The sequence below is a fragment of the Sorex fumeus genome, unplaced genomic scaffold (assembly GCF_029834395.1).
Source record: "Sorex fumeus unplaced genomic scaffold, SorFum_2.1 ptg000048l, whole genome shotgun sequence".
Lineage (NCBI taxonomy): Eukaryota > Metazoa > Chordata > Mammalia > Eulipotyphla > Soricidae > Sorex > Sorex fumeus.
Window position 1 is genome coordinate 11,627,426 of NW_026606105.1, and position 21,572 is coordinate 11,648,997.

The window sequence follows — 21,572 nt, forward strand, 5'->3', positions numbered from 1 at the left end:
AAAATAATATTAGAATTCCAGAAAATAACCATAAATTTTAGCTTTCAGAATAATACCCTTGGGGAGAAACCATATCAATGGAATGTATCTTCGTTGGCTTCCTGATAAAGTCCATTATTTTCTAGAGATAGAAAAGAACAACCGTGTTTTATTTTCTTAAAAAGTATTTACTTTCTTAATAGGGAGAATGGAACAAGGCTAAGAAGTTTACAGAAAAGATACCCATATATAAAGAAAAAAATAGCAAAATATTTTTTGGTCATAATTTAGAAATAAACTAATTTATAAAAAGGAGACAAACTTCCCCAATTCATCTCTTCCCCAGAAGAGCAGCAGCATGAGCTCTCAGTTCCGTGATATCCTCAGCAGGCCCCGGATACGTCTGACAAGGGCCTGTATGAAGCTAGAGCGAGATCGAACTTTCGAGTACAATCCTTCAATGTCCAGAAGTTTCTTCTGCAGAGATTCCCCGAAAGCGTTGATGGCATCCGACTGGAGCTAGAGGCGACAGAGATGACATTTCATTAGGAAAACTCAAGTCTTTGGTACTTCCTCTGTTCTATAAAACGTCTTTTAATTTCTGCCTTTGTGTTATCTCAGGCACCTAGTTAACTAAATAGGCACATTTCCCACCCTGGAATTTATTGGTATAATACAAGCATTTTGTCCTTTGCTCACTTATATATAAAAATGTAAGGTTACGAATCTTGCACGAAACTCTTGTGTATGAGTGCAGAATTTATATAGCAACAACCATCATGGCTGAATTAAAACAACTTTTCCACAACCCCCCAAAGTGCCTGGCTGCCATCCTGCTGAGGCACAGACCAACACCTGAACGCTTCCTGATGGCCTGTCCAAGCAGCTGCTGAGGAAGGAGACCAAGGGGGGGCGGGGGAGATTAGAAAGAAGCCTTTCCTTTTCGCTTCATTTTGCAATGTCACTTAATCACTTAATCACTTAACTTCCCGTTAGTCGTCGATTTGCTCGAGCGGGCGCCAGTAACGTCTCCATTTGTCCCTGTCGCGTGCTAGTGTAGCCCAATGGCATCTGTTCACTCCGGGAACATGAAGGGCCTCAGACCGATCGTTCATGATCTTGACGAAGAAATCTGACCATCTGGTAGGTGGGCGGCCACGTGGTCTTTTGACATCCCGTGGAATCCAGTCAGTAACAGCTCTGGTCCAACGGTCGTCTTTAAATCTCATTACGTGACCAGCCCATCTGATTTTCGACACCTTTTTTTTTTTTTTTTTTACATTGCAAAATGAAACCAGTAACTACAACTGGTCTCATTTTGCAATGTAAAAAAAAAAAACATTTGCTTGCTTTCACACTCAAAACCAAAAAGTGGAAGGAGGGGAACCTGCCTTCTACTTCGGAATTCATCATGTTTGAGGCTGTGCCTGCAGTTTCAGGGGAATCTTTTTTGACAAACAAAAAAATTGGGGGTCTCAGCCAAGCAGAGTGAAGTGATGAACCCTTTGTTTCTTCGACACTCGAACAGACCACTCTCCCGAGAACAACAGTCAAGAACCGCAATGGCTGTTTAGCACAAACGTCCTCCGGACAGTATCTTTACTGGCTACTTCTGCACGGGGCCTCACCCCACCCAGCAGCCCCAAGCCAGCGGGTGATGGAAGGGCTCTGATGCCAGCCACGAAGGGAAGGGAACTGTCAGGGCTGGGTGAGCCCTGCATGTCCAGGCCAGCTAGTGGCCCGCGGCCCGGAGGATGCTGGATTATCCGTGTGTGCGTGCGGGAGGGCGACTGCAGGTCAGGACACTCGATGCCCCGAGCAGAGCCGGCTCTGACTCACTCCTCCTCCTCCATGCCCAAGAACATGACTTGTTCCAGTACTATCTAATCTCACCGTGAGATTTTTTGCTTATTTATTTTTGATGGCCACACCTAGGAGCTATTTCCCGGGCACTGGTGAGAAGGATACTCCTCGTCCTCACAGTGCGGGGGCACCGGGGCGTGGGGTGGGGGACTGCATCTGAGCCTGCAGCGTGCAAAGCACATGCATTATGCCTTTAAGCTGTTTCTCTCACCTGGAATTTTGATTTTTTTTTTTTAAATTTCATCTGTTGGGGCTGAAGCAGTAGCACAGCGGGTAGGGCATTTGCCTTGCATGCAGCCGACCTGGGTTCGATTCTCAGCACCCCATATGGTCCCCCAAGCACCGCCAGGAGTGATTCCTGAGTGCAGAGCCAGGAGTAACCCCTGAGCATCAGCTGGGTGTGACCCAAAAAGCAAAAAAAAAAAAAAAAATTTCATCTGTTTATTTTTGGGTCTTAGGGGGCTTTGGGAGCGATGTCTAGCAATACTCTGCCCCATACTGGTGGACACAAGGTTCGATGATGCCAGGGCCATGAGGGCCACCCTAACACGCTTCTCCCATTTCCATGCAACAAAGAGAGAGCAACAGTTCCAGAGGACCTCGTGGTACTGGGAATCAAACCTGAGGTGTTTGCATGCCAGGCATGGGGTCCAGTCCTTGGAGCGTCACCCCCACCCCTGTGCAATTTGTGATGACCGCTCACTATCTCGCCTTAATTTTCTGAAAAATGAAGTGTGGGGTGAACTTGACGAAGATCATCAAAAAACAAAACAAAACAAAAACGAGGCATTTTCAGATGAGAGAATCTCCAATTCCCGAGCCGCTAACATGCCCCAGGCCTCACCCTACCCAGAGCCTCAGAAGGGAAGTGAGCGGTTCGGGGTCACGCAGCTAGCCAGTGGCCAGGCGAGAATTCCGGCAGATCTTTGCTGAGAACCCGGAAAACGATGCTCTAACGAACACGTGCGGCTTTCCTTTCTCACTTCCAAACAGAAAGACACCGGCGAACCAGGGCAGGTCCTTACCTGGTCCAGGTCGTGTTGGCTCACAATCGTCAGCCCACTTCTGAAATCCATGTTGCTTTCAGACGTGAAGGAATCTAGAGGGAAACAGCGCAGGGTCACACCAGCTCTGCAAGCGCACGTCTGCCACGGAGGCCACCTCGGAGCCCCAGCAGATGGGGCAAAGACAAGCGGGGAGGAACGACCTGCGTTCCGTGCCCAGCACCCCCCAGGGTGCCCCGAGTGCCCCCTAGAGTGATTCCTGAGCACAGAGCCGAGAGGGAGCCCTGAGCACCGCGAGGTGTCTCCCATAAACCCAAAGAAAGTCTGGAGACTTGGCTTCAGTCTCTGAAAAGGAAAGCCGGGGTTTTCGCGAGAGAGGACCACGGGCCTCCACGCATGCTGCAGCTTCAGACCAGACATCTCTGGGAAGAACTCCCAGGGCCTGGCCCAACTTGCCTCTGAAAAGACATTCTTCCAGAAAAGTCAGGAGGCCCAGAATTCCAGGAAACAGTCTGTTTCCAAGGGACACTGAAGCTGGCCAGCCCGAGGTGGCAAAAACCTGAGGCCTCGCAAAGATAATCTGAGGCCCTATAGCATTTACCAGGGGCAGAAGTAAAATACAAACCAAAAACAAACAAAAAAAAAATATGCTGAGCTGTGCCCCATAGCTCAAGCGTTCTGGCTTGCTCGATCCACCCCCAGGAGTGTGGGAAATAGCTAAAGATGTAACTGGTTTTAAAGGCATGCATAGCTGCTATTTCTGGAGATTTTACCTTGCAGTCGTCTGCTTTTAAGAAAGGACCTGGAGGCAAACAGGGAATCTTGCGAGTCCGTCGGGGTGCAATGAAGCAAGTAGAACTCCAGGTGGCGCCACAGAATAAACAAACATGTCTCCACGATGACTGCGGGCAGAGTACAATGAAAGGAAAACCTCTCCTGGAGGAAGATGGGATTCTGCGACCACTTAGAACAGTGGCCAGAGCCGCGGTGTGCCAAATGCTGGCCTCTCCCCAGAAAGCAGCCAAGTGAGCTGAGGATGGGGGTGGGGACCCGGGGCTTAGGACCCCCATCATCCCCAGTATCCTTGCTGCCTGTCCAAATAGAGAGCCTGGGTTAACTACCAGCCAGGGAGATTGAATCTGCTTGTTTCTTTTTCTTGGGTCACACACGACATGGCTCAGGGCTTATTCCCGGCCCTACACTCAGTAATTATTCCTGGAGGTGCCAGGGATCAAACTTGAGAGTTTGCTGCGTGCAGGGCAAGCGCCCTACCCACTGTACTAGCTCCTAGGAAAGATCTTGCTTGTTTTATTTGGGGGCCATATACCGAGATTCTCAGGACTTTCTCCTGGCTCTGCACTCAGGAATTATTCCTGGTGGCTCTCAGGGGGCCCATGTGAGATGCCAGGGATCGAACCCAGGTCGGCTGCGCCTCAGGAGAATGCCCCACCTGCTGTACCATCTCTTGGGTCCCAGTCGAAGCTTTTTAATTGGGATACACATCTGACATCACTAGGAAAAGTGCTAACCAACTCCTGCCTCAGTCTGTCCTGCCAGGCTCCGGGCACCAGGTAAGTTACTCAGACCCTTGGCCACAGCGATCCCCTGTCCAGAGGATCGTCAAGCCCAAGAACAAGGACTGAGTCTTGTTCTTCGACAGGCTGCCCACTCAAGCCCTCCCCAAAGGATACAGGAACAGAGAGACAGCAGCTTCGCCCGATTGTTGATCAGCTTCACCAACCGCCGGCGCGCCAGGACGTACTTCTGGGCAGTGGAGATTTTATCGACACCCGCAGGCATCACAGACTGACACAGCTGCGAAGGGAAACACACACGGCATGAGGGGCGCATGGTGCAGCGCTGAGGGGAATCGACGCGGGAAAGAAGGTTCCCAGTGACCGCAAGAGAAACACCGACGTGCTTTGACATCAGCCCAGGTGAGGGCCTGTCGTCGAGTCAGGAAGCCGGGAACTAAAATAAACCATGTCTAACCAGCAGGGCCCGCCAGCCCTGAATCTCCTGCCACAGGAAACAGTAGGTTTTCCGAGCAGAAGGTATGGCAATCACAGAGAATTTTTTGCTCGTTTGCTTTTCAGCCACACCCAGCAGTGCTCGTGGCTTATTCCTGGTGCTCAGGGGGCCTTAAGGAGTCCTGGGGATCGAACTGATGTATGTGCCAGGCAAGCACCTTACCCACTGGACTCCTGCTCTGGCCTCTACCGTAGAGAACTTCTCTAACAACGTCTATAGCCGCCAGGTATCATCTGGGGGAAATGCGGATTCTAGAGCTTAACAAAAATGGGCTCCAACAACCCGAAACCTTCCCTAACCAGCTCTCAAACCGCCTGCCTGGAGACATACCCAGTTCGGGGGACCACGGACACAGTCCGCTGTGAGCCCCACAACTGAAGGGTGACCCAAACCTAGTCACCAAGTCCTGTTTCAGCCTGTCCTGCTGGGTGAGTTACTCGGGCCCTCAGCCGCAATGATTCTGCTACTTAGACGGAACATAGGGTGTGAGGTCGGGGCCTGAACACCGGAAATGCTCACCGTGCGGGCTCTGTGATTCTCAGGGGCAAGGTAAGGGAGAGGTATGCACTGACAACTCCTAGGGGGTTGCCGTGACATGGAGCACATGGCAGAATGACTCAGGCTCCAGCGGAGCACAGGAGCTTCTGGACAGGCGAGGGGAGGAGGTCGTAAGCTCAGCTGTGCCAGACAGGAAGGAGGCGGGCCAGCAGGGGGCAGGAGATCCGGTCAGAGGGGCCAGGCCACTTGTCTGAAAATTCTTCCCCAAGACTGTGAAACTGGGGGCAGAAGCAATAGCACAGCAGGGACCGCGTTTGCCTTGCATGCGGCTGACCCAGGTTCGATTCCCAGCATCCCGTATGGTCCCCTCAGCACCGCCAGGAGCAATTCCTGAGTGCAGAGTCAGGAGAAACCCCTGAGCATTGGTTGGGTGTGACACAAAAGGCAAAAAGAAAAAAAAAAGACTGAAGCTGTTGGTGGAAAGGCACTCCTTCCTGGGGAATCTGTCATGGGAACTGCATTCATAGAGGCAGAGAGACAGCACAGCGGGCAAGGTGCATGCACTGTAGGCCACCCCTCAGGTTTGGTTCCCAGCATTCCACCAGCAGTGATCCCTGAGTACAGATTGGGGGGTGTGGCCCCCCAAAAAAAAACATAAACAAAACCAAAAATCATCCACAAGAGAGACCAGAGTCTCTCAGCACTGATTTTAGAGTTACCAAATAGTGTTGTTAACTGTGTCCAATTTGCAGAGGCTGTCCTAACGGCAGGGGGGCATCCGTGAGCAGCAGGGAGCAGCACCCCTCACCCCACCTCACACGGGCGGGCTTGGTGGGGGGCTCGGCGACCTCCACCAGTCCTACCTCTTTGATCTCGTCCGGGGGCAGCTGCTCCACGTTCTGCAGCTTGTTGACGCTCTGCCGATGGCTGTCGTAGTAGCTGAAGAAATCACTGGCGCTCTGCTTCAGCAGGTAGACAATGATGCCCAGGCCAGGCAGGCGCCAGCAGGGGACCACCGGGGCCGGGGCGTCTAGCATGGCGGATGATGGAGAAAGGAGAAGAGAGAAAGAAAGCTTCACTTACCAAGACGCTATGACGTGTCATTTTCTGACAAGCGATGCCCAGGAATTTACGGGCAAACGATGACGGAAACCAACCAAGGCTACTTTTAAACACCACCGGCGGCCCAAAGGAGTGAGGAGCCACTTCTACAGACAGGTATGGACACAAGGCTGGCAACTCCAGAGACTAAGTAAAACTGAGAATTGCCCCTTTATATGGCAAAGCCCGCCTTGAGACCTCTAGGAAACCAGAGACCCCCCCCCCCCCGCACCCCATGCATGGCAACATGCCAGCCTTTACACAGAGCTGGGGTTTCCCGAGCCCGGGTAAAGAGCCCAGGTCTCTCTCCACAGATTGATTTCCAAGCCACTATTTTTTTTTCCTGGTTACTTAAGTCACAGGCTAGAGCAATAGCGCAGCGGGTAGGGCGTTTGCCTTGCGCACGGCTGACCCGGGTTCAATTTCTCCGCCCCTTTAGGAGAGTCCAGCAAGCTACCGAGTATCTCGCCCGCACGGCAAATCCTGGCAAGCTCCCCGTGACATATTTGATATGCCAAACACAGTAACAAGTGTCACAATGGAGACGTTACTGGGCCTGCTCGAGCAAATCGATGAACAACGGGAGGACAGTGACAGTGACTGAAGTCACAATTGACAGTCAATTCTTCCAAAGGGATAAGATATAAACAACAAAAGAGGGCTCAAGTCTTTTAGCACAGTTAAGTCCATTTGGGCAGCAAAACAAAGTGAACTTTCACTTGGCTATCTTCTGATAAAGTTACAAAAAAGACAGAGTGATGCCAGCACGCTGTCGGGGAGGGAAGACCGAGGAGCAGCGTCAGACACTATTCCCGGGAAGCCTTGGAAGGGACAGCGAAAAGCACGTCCCGCATCTGCCCGAGGGGGGACAGAGAGAAAGACCAGAGTACGTCGACTGCCAGCTAAGCCGGAAGATCAGCTCTGGCTACCCAGGGCTGGACATGAACAAGGCGGGCAAGATGGGCATTTGCTCCCTGCGCTGCCATCTCCCTTCACTTGGCCCCAAAGTCAGGTCCCTTCCCTCCCTGCGAAGACAGAGACTAGAGTCTGCACACCCAGCCCCGACTCATCTGCTCTGCCAACCCTGAGTAGGGAAGCGCAGCCTTTACAACGCTGACGATGGCCCGACCGAACCAGGACCTTGGCCCCCAGCGGGACTTGTTAATCTCCATCCGGTCAGCAGCTATGCCTGGAGGGAAAGGTTGGCCACTCAGAGACCCCCCCGAAAGGCACCTCCCCTCCCATACACTCACTTGCCCAAGTCTAGAGAATGCTCCAGGGTGCCAGCCCTGGACTTCCCGTGAGGATGACTCATGAGAAACCTAATTCTAAAAAGCTCATGGAGCCAGCAAAGCAGAAGGGTGAAGGAAAGCGACTCTGGCTCACAGGTCACAGCTAACTGCAGAGAAGGAGACGGGCCGGGACGACTAGCGCTAATGAAGGGAGGGAGCAAACACCGGTGCAACACACCGGGGCAGGTGCCCGCTCGACAGAAAGCACTTTTCAGAGAGTCGCACGTTTGAGGTGCGGAGCAATTAGTAATTCACTGCAGAGCTGGGCCCGGCTTCCTCTCTAAGGGTGCTGAGATACAGTGAGAGGAGTGACCAGCAGAGGTGGGCTCAGAGCGGCGGTTCATTGGTCGCATCCTTAAGCTACACCTTTATGGCTAAGGACACAGCCGTATCCTTAAGCTATATATATTATTGAGGAGGGGACGCCTCGCAAAGCTTAGAGACGGCTCCAGGTGGACGTGGGGGGCCGGGCAGTGCTGGGGATCGGACCTGGGCAAGCGAAGCCCAAGCCCCCGTCCTTGGAGGCGTCTCCCTGGCCCTAATACCCTGAGCCTCCCGCACACCTCCCCACTCTGTCTGAATGGAAAAGAATACGCTTATGAACGCTTCCCTTTCCAAGTCTGAGGAGGGGCAGGAGCACATGCTTCGCCTGCAGGAGGCCGGGGTTCAACCTGGGGCGGCACGTGGGCCCCTGCCCAGAAGCACCCAGCCACAAGGAACCCCAGTCGCTGATACGGGTGCCCCATGAAATGGAAAGTTCTATGGGGGAAAAAAACTATAAAACTCACACACAAAGGCGTATGTGTTAAAGAGACACACTTTCCCTCTCCACAGAAGGGGACAGGTTAAAAGATCAACTTGAAAGCAGAGGTAGCCAAAAGGAAGTGTAATAATAAGTGGTCATTATTCAGTAACCTCGAACAATGACTCTGTTAGCAGAGGACTAAGGATCTTTGACATAAAGGAGATGAAATGGCCACTGAGTTGGGAAATCTTCTGAGAGTTGAAGGGGAGAAAGCATCTCCCTCAGGCGAGAGATCTGCGGGGATCAATAGGGAGATTCCTGTTTCCTTGCAAACTGCCCAGCAGAAAGGGACAGGCCAGGTTAAAGGCCATGCTGGGAGGCAAGAAAGGCCATTCTAAAGAAAGGGCCCGGGGCCAGGTTCCCCTCTCCCCTCTGGTCTGCCGACTGTGACAGTCACAGTCACGGGACAGGAGAGAACATTCCCCCCAGGCTGCCAAGGGCAATCAGGGACAGGAATCTACCTGGAGGCACTTCTGCTTTTTGAGTGTAGGAGAAAGGGAGAAAACTGTGTGGCATAATTGGCTCACCGGAGGAACCCTTTCAGACTCCAGCCAGAATGACTGAAGGAGCTTACCCCACCCAACTGGAACTCCTTAGGGCTATTGTTCTATTTCTTTATATATATTCTCAGCCAAGAATGACTAGGCTTTGAATGAATCACTGCATTTCTAAGCCATTTTACTAAACACTAAGGTGTTCTCTGCATATGACAAACTCAGACCAAGACCAGACCACAGCCCCGGCCCAGGGCAGAAAATGAAGACACCGAAATATCATGCAGAAACAACTCCCTGAAGGCACCAACACAGGAGAAGGCCCTACATCCACCTCACTGATGGGTCCATGAGCCACGCTGTCTGCAGGAAACGTTCTCAGAAAGCCCCGTCTGGGGCCGGAGCAATGGTCCAGCAAGCAGGGCGCTTGCCTTGCATGCAGCTGTGTGGGGTTTGAATCCTGGCACCCCATCTGGTCCCCAGCGCCTGCCAGGGATCTCTATTCCTGAGCAATCTAATCCCAAGGGAATCAGATGTAGGAAACCACCGGGTGAGGGTTTGACACTTCCTAGGGTGACACTGAGGGAAAACAAAATATGCTCACAGATCAGTGAAAACACATAGGCAGAGAACAACAAAATGGAAATTCTGAAACTGAAAAGTGCAGTTCTGAAGTAATAGAAAAGTCACTGGATATATTTGCAGACACATGAATCTGTCTGAGGAAAGAGTACATGAACACAAAGTCAGAAAAGCTAAAAATATTCAAGAGAAAGAACAAAACATGGAGACAAAGACCCTCAAAAAAATCAGGGTCACAAGATCAAATGCAAATGGTAGGGCACTGGTCTTTCAGGCAGCTGACCCAGGCTCCATCCTGGCACCCTCTATCACCCCCTGAGCCTGCCGGGGTGATCCCTGAGACCAGAGTCAGGAGTTAAGCCAAAGCACCACTAGGTGTGGCTCCAAACAAAACACTAAGGAATAAAATGCAAATGAGGAGGGGAAAAAAGGGAAAAATGCAAAAAGGACAAGAAGAAAATTAAGTCAGGGCCCACAGCACTGCAGACCAGCACTGCAGGTCTGAGTCTCTGGGTGAGCTCCAGTGCTACATAAAATAAACAGCAGGTTCTGGTTTTGTTTTGGTGCCACACCCGCTGTGCTCAAAGCTTACTCCTGGCTCTGCACTCAAGGAGTCACCCCTGGCAGTGCTCAGGGAACTGTATGCGGTGCCAGGGACTGAAACGCGAGCTGGGCACTTTGCCCACTGTGTTATCTCCCCAGCCCGATTTATTTTTCATATTAATTTTTTTATTGAGGAAGGGGCTCACACCTGCATGCTCAGGGGTTATTCCTGGCAGTGCTTGGGAGACCATATGAGATGCCAGGGATCAAACCTGGGTCAGTCATGTGAAAGGCAAACGCCCTACCCAGTGTACTATCATTCCAGCCCCCCAAATTTTTAAGAAATAAATTATTCTATACTTTGACTGTAGCTGTAGTGGCCTGAGTAGATAATTATCAAAACGAATTAAACTATATAACTGAGATGGATGGATCTTGTTATAAGTAAATACTGCTGAATTTAAAAAGACCGTTTCATCCTACCAAAAAGGCCATTTTAGGCAAGGATTAGACAGCTTTCATAGTACAGTCGTATTAGAGAACACTATGGTAATAGGGTAGAGATCATTAAATGAATCTATTCTTTACATCATTCTATTAAATAATGCATTTTATGTTATTTAGCAATTCTCAGGGAAACTGAGATCTTGAAGAGGATGAAAACGTGACAAAATGATTCACAAAAATATCAAACAAAAGGCTTCCTGAAATCGCTAGTAGTTCATTCCATTACAAACACCAGGATGGGAATAGGTTTGGTCTGTGACATAACAGGTTTAACCAATCCAAAATCCTGCATCATATTCCAAGTCTTCCTTACTGGGTCATTAAGAAATCACAAGCTGTGTCACACACTGTACTTACATCTATGTTTTACTTTAGTCTGCTACAGACGCTGGGAGCTAAAATCCAAAACTCGATTCAGACACTGTACTTGGTGAAACATGACGTCACAAACAAAACTACCTGACTGTTGCATTTTCACTTCGTTCACCCGGTTAACTCTCAAATCCTAACCCCTCTCTTTGTTTTTTGTTTGCTTTTTTTAAGTTTTAGGGGCACACCCGGTGATGCTCAGGGGTGACTCTAGGCTATGCTCACAGGTATTACTCCTGGTGGTGCTTGGGGGACCACACGGGATGCAGGATGAGCCGACTACACGGCAAACACTGTCCCCACTGTACTATCACTCCAGCCCCCACCCAGACCCCCTCTTCGGCGTCTTGAGTACTACCAAAGAAGAGACCCTCACCACAGAGCTCCTCTAGATTCACTCTCGGGAGAATGCCGAGTTTCTCCATTCCATAGGATACTGCAGCCCACCTGTGGGTCTTATAACACATCCTCGCCACTCCTTGCGAGTGCGGCTTATATGGGTTCTCACCATTAAGTCACTGTCACTGGCCTCCCGTTGTTCATCAATTTTCTCGAGCAGGCCCAGTCACGTCTCCATTGTGACAACTGGTACTGTGTTAGGCCTATCGAATAGGTCACGGGGAGCTTGCCAGGCTCTCCGAGAGGGGCGGAGGAATCGAACTCGGGTCAGCTGCGTTGGCCGCGTGCGCGGCAAACGCCCTACGCGCTGTGCTATCGCTCCAGCCCAGGTAAACGGCATCCAACAGATGCAACCAGAGTGTGGCAATAATCTTCGCAACTGAGTAGCTCAGATACAGAAGAAATGAGCACACTCACCTTGGCGGGGCCCGTCTCTGTTAAGGGTTTCCGAAAGGCTGGGGGTGAAGAGACACACCGAGTGCTGGAAGGTGGGCGAGCTCTGCAGCATGAGCGATTGGCAGTACTCCATGACGTTGGCACAGATCTACGAGGGAAGAGATGCCGCGACAAAAGCATAGACCCCCCAATGTCCTAAAGGCGCAGAAATCCAGGTCTGAAGACCCAAACTAGAAATCCTTTCGTAAAATTACCCGCCCCTGCTATATTCCACTCCCCCCACCACCAATTCTCTGGAGCAGGGCTGGGCCGCGTGCAGCAGTGCTCGGGGGCTACTCCCAGCTCTGTGCTCAGGGTCCCCCCCCAGTCACGGATTGGGGGATCACCTGGTGCCTGGGATACTCAGCTGGATACATGCAAGGCAAGCCCCTGTGCTACCTTGCTGGCATCTTATCACCTAAATTTTTTTCTTGGAAGTTGGAAGTTCACAGATTATAAGGTTAACATAACTTAATTCTTTAGTGATTAAAAAAAAAAAGGTTGTAAGTGGAATTTTTTCTTTTTGGGTCATACCCGCGATGCACAGGGGTTACTTCTGGCTCTGCACTCAGGAATTACTCCTGGCGGTGCTCGGGGGACCATATGGGAGGCTGGGAATCGAATCTGGGTCGGGCGCCTACAAGGCAAACACCCTACCTGCTGTGCTATTGCTCCAGACCTTATCAACTATTTTCATTTTATTTATTTATTTATTTTTATTTTTATTTTTGGGTCACACCTGGCGATGCCCAGGGATTACTCCTAGTTCTGCACTCAGGAATAACTCCTGGCGGTGCTCAGGGGACCATGTGGGATGCTGGGAATCGAATCTGGGTCTGCCGCCTACAAGGCAAACACCCTACCTGCTGTGCTATTGCTCCAGCCCTTATCAACTATTTTTAAAGACAAAAGTCAAGCCAGAGATAGTCAGGTGATTGGGAGCACACACATGGCGCGTGCAGCGACCCTGTCTGAGCCCCAGGAGCACCTCTGGGTGTGGCCCTGGAGGCATCTGAGCACCGGGAGGTCTCCATGCGAGCAAGTGTCATCCATGGGCCACATAGTAAGGAACTGCTCATCCCCGTTGGCCAAGTGTCACAGGAGCAGCCACCGGGCCCCAAGCACTGCTTGAGTGGACCCCCGAGAGGCAAAACAAGGACCAGAGCAGTAGCTGATCTGGGTTTGATTCCGGCAATCCCATATAGTCCCCCAAGCCCCACCAGTAGGGATTCCTGAGTGCAGAGCCAGGAGCAAGCCCTGAGCATCGCCAGACGTAGTTCAAAAACAAAACAAATATTTAAAAAAGGAAAAACACAAATGCCCTATGGAACTTTTCAGAAACAGTCACACACTTCTCACCCTTCTTACCTGCTGCATAGCCAGTTCAATCTCATCTTTCCTGTTCACTCTATCTCCCTCCACGTTATCATCTTGAAATTTAAACTGGCGTAATCGGTCCGAGCCACCAAAGCGACAGAGCAATCCTAAGCACTGGCGCTAAGAAAGAAAAGAATACTTAGTTCACTTTAGCTGAATTGTTTGAAATCAGCGATTTCTCCTTTTGGGAGACCACAGACACGAAAGCTTACTGGCTAGTGAGATCACTCTTTCCAGGGTGTAAATTCTTACATCCCATAGAGACAAGTGAAGCTAACACAATCAAAGTGGAGCCTTTTGCAAATGTATTGATTGGCAGGCAACTCAATAAAAGAACATTGATAATTTTTAGCAGTCAATCCCCAATATAACCACAGTATATGCCAAAAAGTTTTCTGAATCACACCTCCCCCCCACCCCCCAAAAAAGTGTTCAGTAATCCCTATGTAGATATCCATTAAAAAGTACAAGTTGTTAAATAACGTAAAGCAAAGTGAGATGGCAAATGGAAGATGATCTATAATAAACACACCCGTGCTCATTTTTCTATTAAGATTCAAGTATTAAAGATTAATGCTGGCAGCGACCTCTGGGGACTTCACAAAGGGACTGGTTTCATACAAGTATGGAACCTTAGCAGATGAACCGCAGATATGATCCTCTTGAAGTGGTACTTTCCACCAGAGAATATTCCTAAGGTTCTTAGATGGGTGAAGGGCAAGTTTTCCAAAACTGGCAACACACAAAGCAGTTATCATGTGTGCTTGGAATTGGAGCTGTGTATTCTAACAGCAAGTAGAGGACTGACTTGCTAAGTAACCTGGGACAAGTTATTTAACTTTTTCAAATCTCAATGCTCACACTTCTAGAATGAGAATAATGAGAGCAATTCCTACCTTTAAAAAAAATTATTATCAGATTACCTGAGACATTGGGTTGTATTTAAAGTGCTGAACATAATTTCTGCACAATAAAAACAGGTATTTTTTAATATTGGCAACATTGAGCCGGAGAGATAGTACAGCAGGTGGGTAGCTTGCTTTGCATGTGGCTGACCAGGGTTCGATACCTAGTAGTATCGAACAGTCCCCTGAGCACTGCCAGGAGTAATTCCTGAGCACAGCTGGGTGTTGCCCAAAAACCAAACAAATAAAAAAATTACAAAAATTAGCAATACTATGTATGTGTCTAATCTCACACACACACACACACACACACACACAAACACACACACGATGTCTTAATTAAACTGTTATTACTTTAAATAAGATTTGATGAGGCAAAATGCATTAAAGAAACAAACTTATTTCCCAAAATGAAATAGATAATTTTTTTTGTCTAGCTTTTGGGCCCGCTCGAGCAAATCAATGAACAACGGGAAGACAATGACAGTGACAGTGACAGCTTTTGGGCCACATTCAACAGTGCTCAGGGCTTCCTCCTGGCTCTGTACTTAGAGATCACGCCTGGTGGAGCTCAAGGCCCTCTGAAGTGTTGGGGATAGACCCCGGGTCAGCCCTGCCCTCTGTCCTATGGCACTGGCTCCTGAGCTTTTGTTTTAAAAAAGGGGGGTGAGGGGGGTGCCCATAGCCAGTGGTGCTGAGATGACGACGCAGGGCCAGGGTGCCCACTCGGGTCTCCAGCGTGCAAAGCCCGACACTGGCCCTCTCTGCCGTCTCCTGGCCTGCTATCTGTGTTTTGAAAACTTAGAACTACATGTTCGGTACTCTAACAAATTAAACAGCAACACTAATAAAACACCTCCAGACCTCACCTGATAAGAGACCATCAAAAAGATGATGGTAGGGACTGGGAACTTGTGCAGGGGTCAAGGTTCTTGATCTCATGGGGCTGACCCTGATTAAAACTGAGCAGAGTCACGGAGTGTGGTTCCAAAACAAAACAAAGCAAAACACTGAATCAAAACAAAAATAAAAACATAGCAGATAGCCTTGCACATGGTCATCCCCAATTTATTTATCCCATATGGTGTCCCAAGCCCTGCCAGGAATGGTCCCTGAGTGCAGAGACGTGAGGAAGCCTGAGCATTCCTGGGTGTGGCCCGAAAAGTGAAATAAAGAAAAACTGGTGCCAGAACACTAGTGTTACAGGCAGCGTGCTTGCCTTGCATGCGGCAGACCCAGGTCCGATCCCTAGCACGCTACATGGTTCCCTGGGCTCACTAGGAGGGATCCCTTAATGCAGAGCCAGGAGGAGTAAGCCCTGAGCACCATAGGGTATGGTCCAAAAACCAAAGTAAATAAAATTAAAATACTGTATCAAACAATAAAATATCAATTCTTGTACATATTTTTATTCTACAACCAGTCAGATATTTAACTCCAAGCAGACTTGCAGAAAGACTGACAAAATACCAAACTGACAGGTTATCTAATACGTGTGGATATATTTCAGACATACCCAACTGGAAAAAAGTTTGGGAATAAATTAGTAGCAAGTACATAAAATAAAAAAAGAAATGGTAAAGGTAAGGTAAAGGCCCTCCCGTTGATCGTCGATTTGCTCGAGCGGGCCCAGTAACGTCTCCATTGGAGACTTGGTTGTTACTGTGTCTGGCATATAGAATACTCTCAGTAGCTTGCCGGGCTCTCCGAAAAAAAGAAATAAAAAATATAAAATATAAAATCTTTTAAAAATCTGGAAAAAAGTATTACCGATGGATTAAGCATAAATATTTACATAATCATTATAATGATAACATTGATCTAACCAACATTCTGATTTTATTACATTAAGTCGGGTGGCTTGGGGTGAGGAGTGCCCAGAAAAGTTGCTGGGAAATGTATTTATTATAGGGTAGAAAGAAAGAAGTAAAGAAATCTAAACACTCATCTTCCTTGATGGAAAGTTAATAGATGATTTCTAACACTGTAAAACTCAATTGACAGTAACATAATCATTTTATTTAGAGATAGAAACAATTGAAACACAGTTAAAACTGGGTTTGTTCAAGTCTAGGAAGCAGAATGAGGAGGAAGGGTCAGAGAACCATTATATTTTCTACTAAGTTTTTTTTTTTCTTTTTAGCTCATACCTGGAAATGCTCAAGGGTCACTCCTGGCTCTGCACTCAGGAATCACTCCTGGCAGTGTATGGTGGGGGACCATATGGGATGATGGGGATCAAACCCAGGAAGGCCGCATGCAAGGTAAACGCCTTACCTGCTGTACTTCGTTTTGCTCCAGCCACAATTTTCTATTAAGTCATAACAGTCACCACTTTAAAACACACACACACACACACAAAAAAAAAAAAATCAATTACCTGGAATCTTCCGACATGGCCCTGTAGCTCCATTAGAGACCCTTCATTCACATCAACATCAAGCTCACTCAATATGCCTATAAAATTAGGAATGCTTTAAAACAGAGTTTTATCAGCAGCATGATAAAACAGAAGCTCAGAATCATATGGGAAAACGTACCTTTTTAGCAACTGTATTATGTACTGTGTATATATATAATATATACACACACATCATTTTAGACACATCAGTCCTATATTCAAATTGCATATTTTGTTTAACATAGCTTTTTGTCATCTATGTGCTATGTTGCCTTCTACTTTTATTATATTTTTTAAAAAGGTTTTTAATTTTAGACACCATGGTTCACAATATTGTCAATGGCAGGATCACACACACAAAAAGACATTTTGGCACCACACCACCCACCAGAGCATCGACCTTCCTGCACTGTTATATCCCCATGCCTGTCCCATTCTAGCCTATGCCCTGCTGCCCTCCGCTGCGGTCAGCTTTCTTCTCCAGACCAATACTGTTTCTGCTGCCACTGGACACTTGTTATTCTCCTATTTTGATTCTTTATATCCCATATATGAGAGAAATCATGTGTCTATCCCTCTTCTTCCGACTAAATTAATTCAGTATGATACTCTCCAGATCTAGCCACATAGCAGGAAATTGTACGACTGCAATTTTATTTTTTTTGGTTTCTTGAGGTGGTGGTGGGGCCATATGTATATGGTGCCAGGGATCAAACCCAGATCAGTCACGTACAATGCAAGCTTCTTACCCACTGTACTATCACACTGACCCGTTTATCTTATTTCTTCCATCTTCCCTATACTATGTATTTGGAATTGATGAGTAAAAAAAAAAAAAGAAAAAAAATTCCAAAGGCGGGAGGGGAAAAAAATCTCCCCCCCCCCCAAAAAAAAAGGGTAGGGAATAGGGTCAGTCAACTCTATTAGCAGTGGCAATTTTAACGATGCATGTACAGCTGCAAAGTAATAAAAACCTCTCTCCTGGAAGTATGTCATTTGTGAAGAATCATGAAAAGTCCATTCAGTGGAAACTCACCAGGAAGTGCTGCTTTACTTATGATTCCAGTCAGCAGAGCCAATTCCTGCAAAGAGCCAGCACTGCCGTCCTGACAGCGCAGAATTGCTTGGATGGTATCAGAATGTGAAATCAGAAACTGCAACACCTAAGACAAAGACGACGAGCGACAGGAAAAGCAGAGGGAGAAGAACGGAACATTGGGTTATCAACCAAAAATTCACTTTCTGAAAAACACGGAGTGAAGGAAATACCAGAGTCGCAATAATCTTTCGCACTTAATTCTTCAAGAAGCAAATGTTTAACGAAAATTCCCATTAAACAAAAATAAGGATTATTTCAATGCTTAGAAATCAATACATTTAGAGACTGGGAGGGAAAAGAATAACATAACCTGAAACCAAGAGCCTATTCAATGCCTAATTTATTTTATCCAGATCAAAACAGAACATGTTTAAAATCAGAGGGTACACAAGTAACTTACTGAGTTCCAGTTGGCCTATCAAAATCTGCCGACATGGAACCATCCCATAAAAGCTTAGTCAAAATTCCCCTTTCCTTTTTCCCTCTCTTCCTATTTCTTCCCTCCCCCCTCCCCCCCAGTGTTTGGTCTATACTCTGTGATGCTCAAAACTGACCCCTGGCTGTCCGCTCTGGGCTCACTCCTGGAAGGATCAGAGGACCATATGGAGTACCAGGGATCGAACCTGAGTTCACTGAGTGCAAAGCAAGTGCACTGCCCATTGTGCTATCGTTTAGGGCCCCTAACTCCCCTTTTCATGTGCTCAATAGAAAAGAGAGCTAAAAGCTGGCCCCTAAACCGTTCTTCGAAGTTGGCTTTCTCCAGAGCAACCTCAGGAGGAGACCCTAATTCCTTTCATCTAAGGTCTCCTCAACACGATCACAAATGCCTTGATCTGTAATCAAGGCAGAGATTATATCCATATAAATCGAACATCTAAATCACACAGAGATGCCTTAAAAAAAATACCAGATTCTTGGGCTATAATCTGGATATGGAATTGGATATGAAACACAAGTAATGTGCAGTTTTTAGAGCAGTGCCCCAGGAGACTCTGCTAGTTGGTCCCAGAGAGGTATTAAAGAACCAAAATTTTCCATAGATACGGAAAAAAATGGTTTTGGTGTGAAAGGTGTGGTGTGTGCCCCAAGCAGCTCAGGGGACCATCTGATGCCGGAGATCAAATGCACGGTCACTGCATGTCAGGCATATGCTCTTGCTATCTGAGCTATATCCCTGGTACCCTAAAAAAATCTTAATCTCCAACAAGCAGGAACAAGCAAAGTCTATGAGTTTTAAAGCACTGCTCAGAGACCTCAGAACAAATGGATCAGCTGGGACTGAGGCTGCCAGTATAAAATAAGGCAGCACACTAGATTCAGCAGCTCTCAAGCCCAACCACACGGAGGACGGGTCAGATCACCCGTTCTTCCAAGACACAGAACAGAAAAGGTACGATACAAGACTGCAGATATATAATGGCAAGCCCAGTTCACAAGAGGCTAGATTATTTGTGCTCTAATCTTACACAAATGATCGTGTGCGCACACGTGTGTGTGTGTGTGTGTTTATGTGTGTGCATGCGTGCGCTCAGGCTTTGTGGGAAAGCAATGAAAAATTAATTTCTAGTGTTTTAAGAAAAAAATTACTTGGTGGAAAATGAGCTTTAAATGACTTTATTCTCCATCACACCTAAATGTGGCTTTTTCTGCAAGGCCTCAAATAGCATATAATCATCTCTCAAAAAATACTCAGTTAAATGACATTTCAGAAGTCGGCTCATGCCTGTAGAGCTCCTGCTCTCAATCTCGCTGTTTTACCCATTAGCTGTGGAATTTCACCCAAACGAGCAGAGAAATGGGCTACTGGCACCCGGAGCCCAGAGCGGGAACAGCCTTGGCTCCTGATACAGCCCGTTTCTGATGCCAGCTCAGCGGCAGTGAGACTGAGGGACACTCTCTTGCGTTCTCTATACCTGGGGTCTCTGTATGTGGAAAATAAAAATCTGGCGCCAGGCAGTTTTATATTTGCACTGAGAAATCCACATACCTGTCCTGCAGCCTGCAAGTGCTGGGCCATACTGGATGTGAGGATAACCTGGCACAGGCGGAGAGCAGGAAGGAGAATCTGCCGGTAGCGATCCACGGGAGTAGGGATGAACACGGGCGGGTCTCTTATGCTGAACACGCTTCATTCATTTAAATACAAGGAGAGAGCAACAGTCCAACAGTGAGAGGATGTGCTAAATGGCCCTGACTCTCACTGTGGCACCTGAGGTGCAATGTCACAAAGTACAACTCTGCGCCCTGAACTGTGAAAAAATCTCAGTCAAGGAAATCTGCAGAATCCGGAAAGACAATATGTGACATTTCTCAGACATATTTACTCTACGCTAAATGTTCCCTTGGGCCAGAATGGGAGGGCCTCAGCGGGCTTAAATGAACGCTTAGCTTGCATGCTAAGACTTGCATGCTCCCAGCACTACACAGTCCCCTAACCACCAGGAGTGACTTTTTTTTTTTTTTGCTTTTTGGGGTCACACCCGGCAATGCTCCGGGGTCACTCCTGGCTCTGCATTCAGGAATTACTCCTGGCGGTGCTCAGGGATGCTGGGAATCAAACCCGGGTCAGCCGCGTGCAAGGCCAAATGCCCTACCCACTGTTACCATCGCTCCAGCCCCAGGAGTGACTTCTGAGCACCCAGCTGGGAAAGTCCCTGAGCACCTCTGGGTTTGGCATGGCCCCCAAGCCCAGAACTTTAAAAAAGCTCCAGTCCAGCCATGCAGGCTGCTTGGGTCAGCACGTCCGGGAAGCCCCAGAGCCACCCTGGGCTACTGGGGTGGCAAGGGAGATTGTGCTGGCAGGGAGCTAAGTTAGGGCCGAGCACATGCCAGTCCATGAGGGATCTCTGAAAGAATCGCCAAAACCCTAAGTGTTATTTGCTGCTAGGAGATCGCGTGGCTAATCTGGATTCCATTCCTGATATCCCATATGGTCTCCTGAGCCCCACCAGGAGTGATCCCTCAGCAGAGCCAGGAGCAAGTCCCCAGCACTGCCAGGTGTGGCCTGACTACCCCCTTCCCTCGCTCCCCAAAAAGCTTAACTTCAAAAAAAATTTAACTTGAAACTTTCAAATTAGCAAGCGGTTGGTAAAATGATAAAATAAGAAGGAAAATATTCAACTCTAAAATGCTGAGTCACCAGGAATAGGAAACCCTCAACAGTGCGAGACAGGGCCGTGGTACAGGGGTGAGAACAGGCCACACTGGGGCGAGGCTCTGGGTCTGATACACTGGCAAAAAGAAAAAAAAATCAAGAAAGCCCAGGAGAGTTTCCAATTCCACTACAGCACTTTGAAAGACCACGGAGAAAGGAAATTCGTATTTCCCTTTTTCCCCTTTGGAGCCACGCCCAGCAGTGCTCAGGGCTCACTCCTGGCTCTGGACTCAGGGGTCACTCCTGGTAGGGCCCGGGTGACCATTTGTCACACTGGGGGCGACAGCATGCAAGATAAGCACTTTATCCCTTGTACTCCAGTCCCTAAAACATACTTATTTCTTATTGAATAAGTACCTAATACTTAGTAACTGAACAAATCAGTGAAGTGGGGAAGAAAAACATGGGGACTGTACTTCCCTTTGCCTTTTACATTAATGCTTCAAAATGGGTCTCTTCCGGTCCCCACTTTTACCCCTACCAGCGACTTCTATTTATCAAGAAATGAATGACTAACCCATGAAACAGTGGCCAGCTGAAGCCTGAGCTCCCTTTCCCCCGACCAGGCCTGTAGGGACACTCACCCCTGTGAGTCCATGTCCGGCCGCATGTCATAGACTTGGCAATGCGCCAGCCTCACAATCACCCCCGACCTCAGCAACTCCAACGCGCCCTGCTGGATCTTTGACACTCGGGTGAGGAAAGCCTGCAAGGAGGAAAGCAGAAGGAGCATC

At 48.3% G+C, this 21,572-nt stretch overlaps 1 protein-coding gene across 1 annotated transcript in view; it reads right to left on the minus strand.

Moving 5' to 3' along the window:
• Nucleotides 1-153: 153 nt before the first annotated feature.
• Nucleotides 154-21,572, minus strand: part of NUP205 (nucleoporin 205) — an 84,265-nt gene continuing 62,846 nt past the window's right edge. Inside the window, exons 33-43 of the mRNA XM_056123999.1 lie at nt 21,423-21,544; nt 19,672-19,810; nt 17,622-17,748; nt 16,565-16,641; nt 13,271-13,399; nt 11,885-12,011; nt 6,239-6,405; nt 4,538-4,661; nt 3,620-3,748; nt 2,868-2,941; nt 154-498 (exon numbers count right to left, since the gene is read on the minus strand). Coding sequence (XP_055979974.1) covers nt 346-498; nt 2,868-2,941; nt 3,620-3,748; nt 4,538-4,661; nt 6,239-6,405; nt 11,885-12,011; nt 13,271-13,399; nt 16,565-16,641; nt 17,622-17,748; nt 19,672-19,810; nt 21,423-21,544 — 1,368 coding nt within the window. The 3' untranslated portion in view covers nt 154-345. The remainder of the gene's footprint in view (nt 499-2,867; nt 2,942-3,619; nt 3,749-4,537; nt 4,662-6,238; nt 6,406-11,884; nt 12,012-13,270; nt 13,400-16,564; nt 16,642-17,621; nt 17,749-19,671; nt 19,811-21,422; nt 21,545-21,572) is intronic.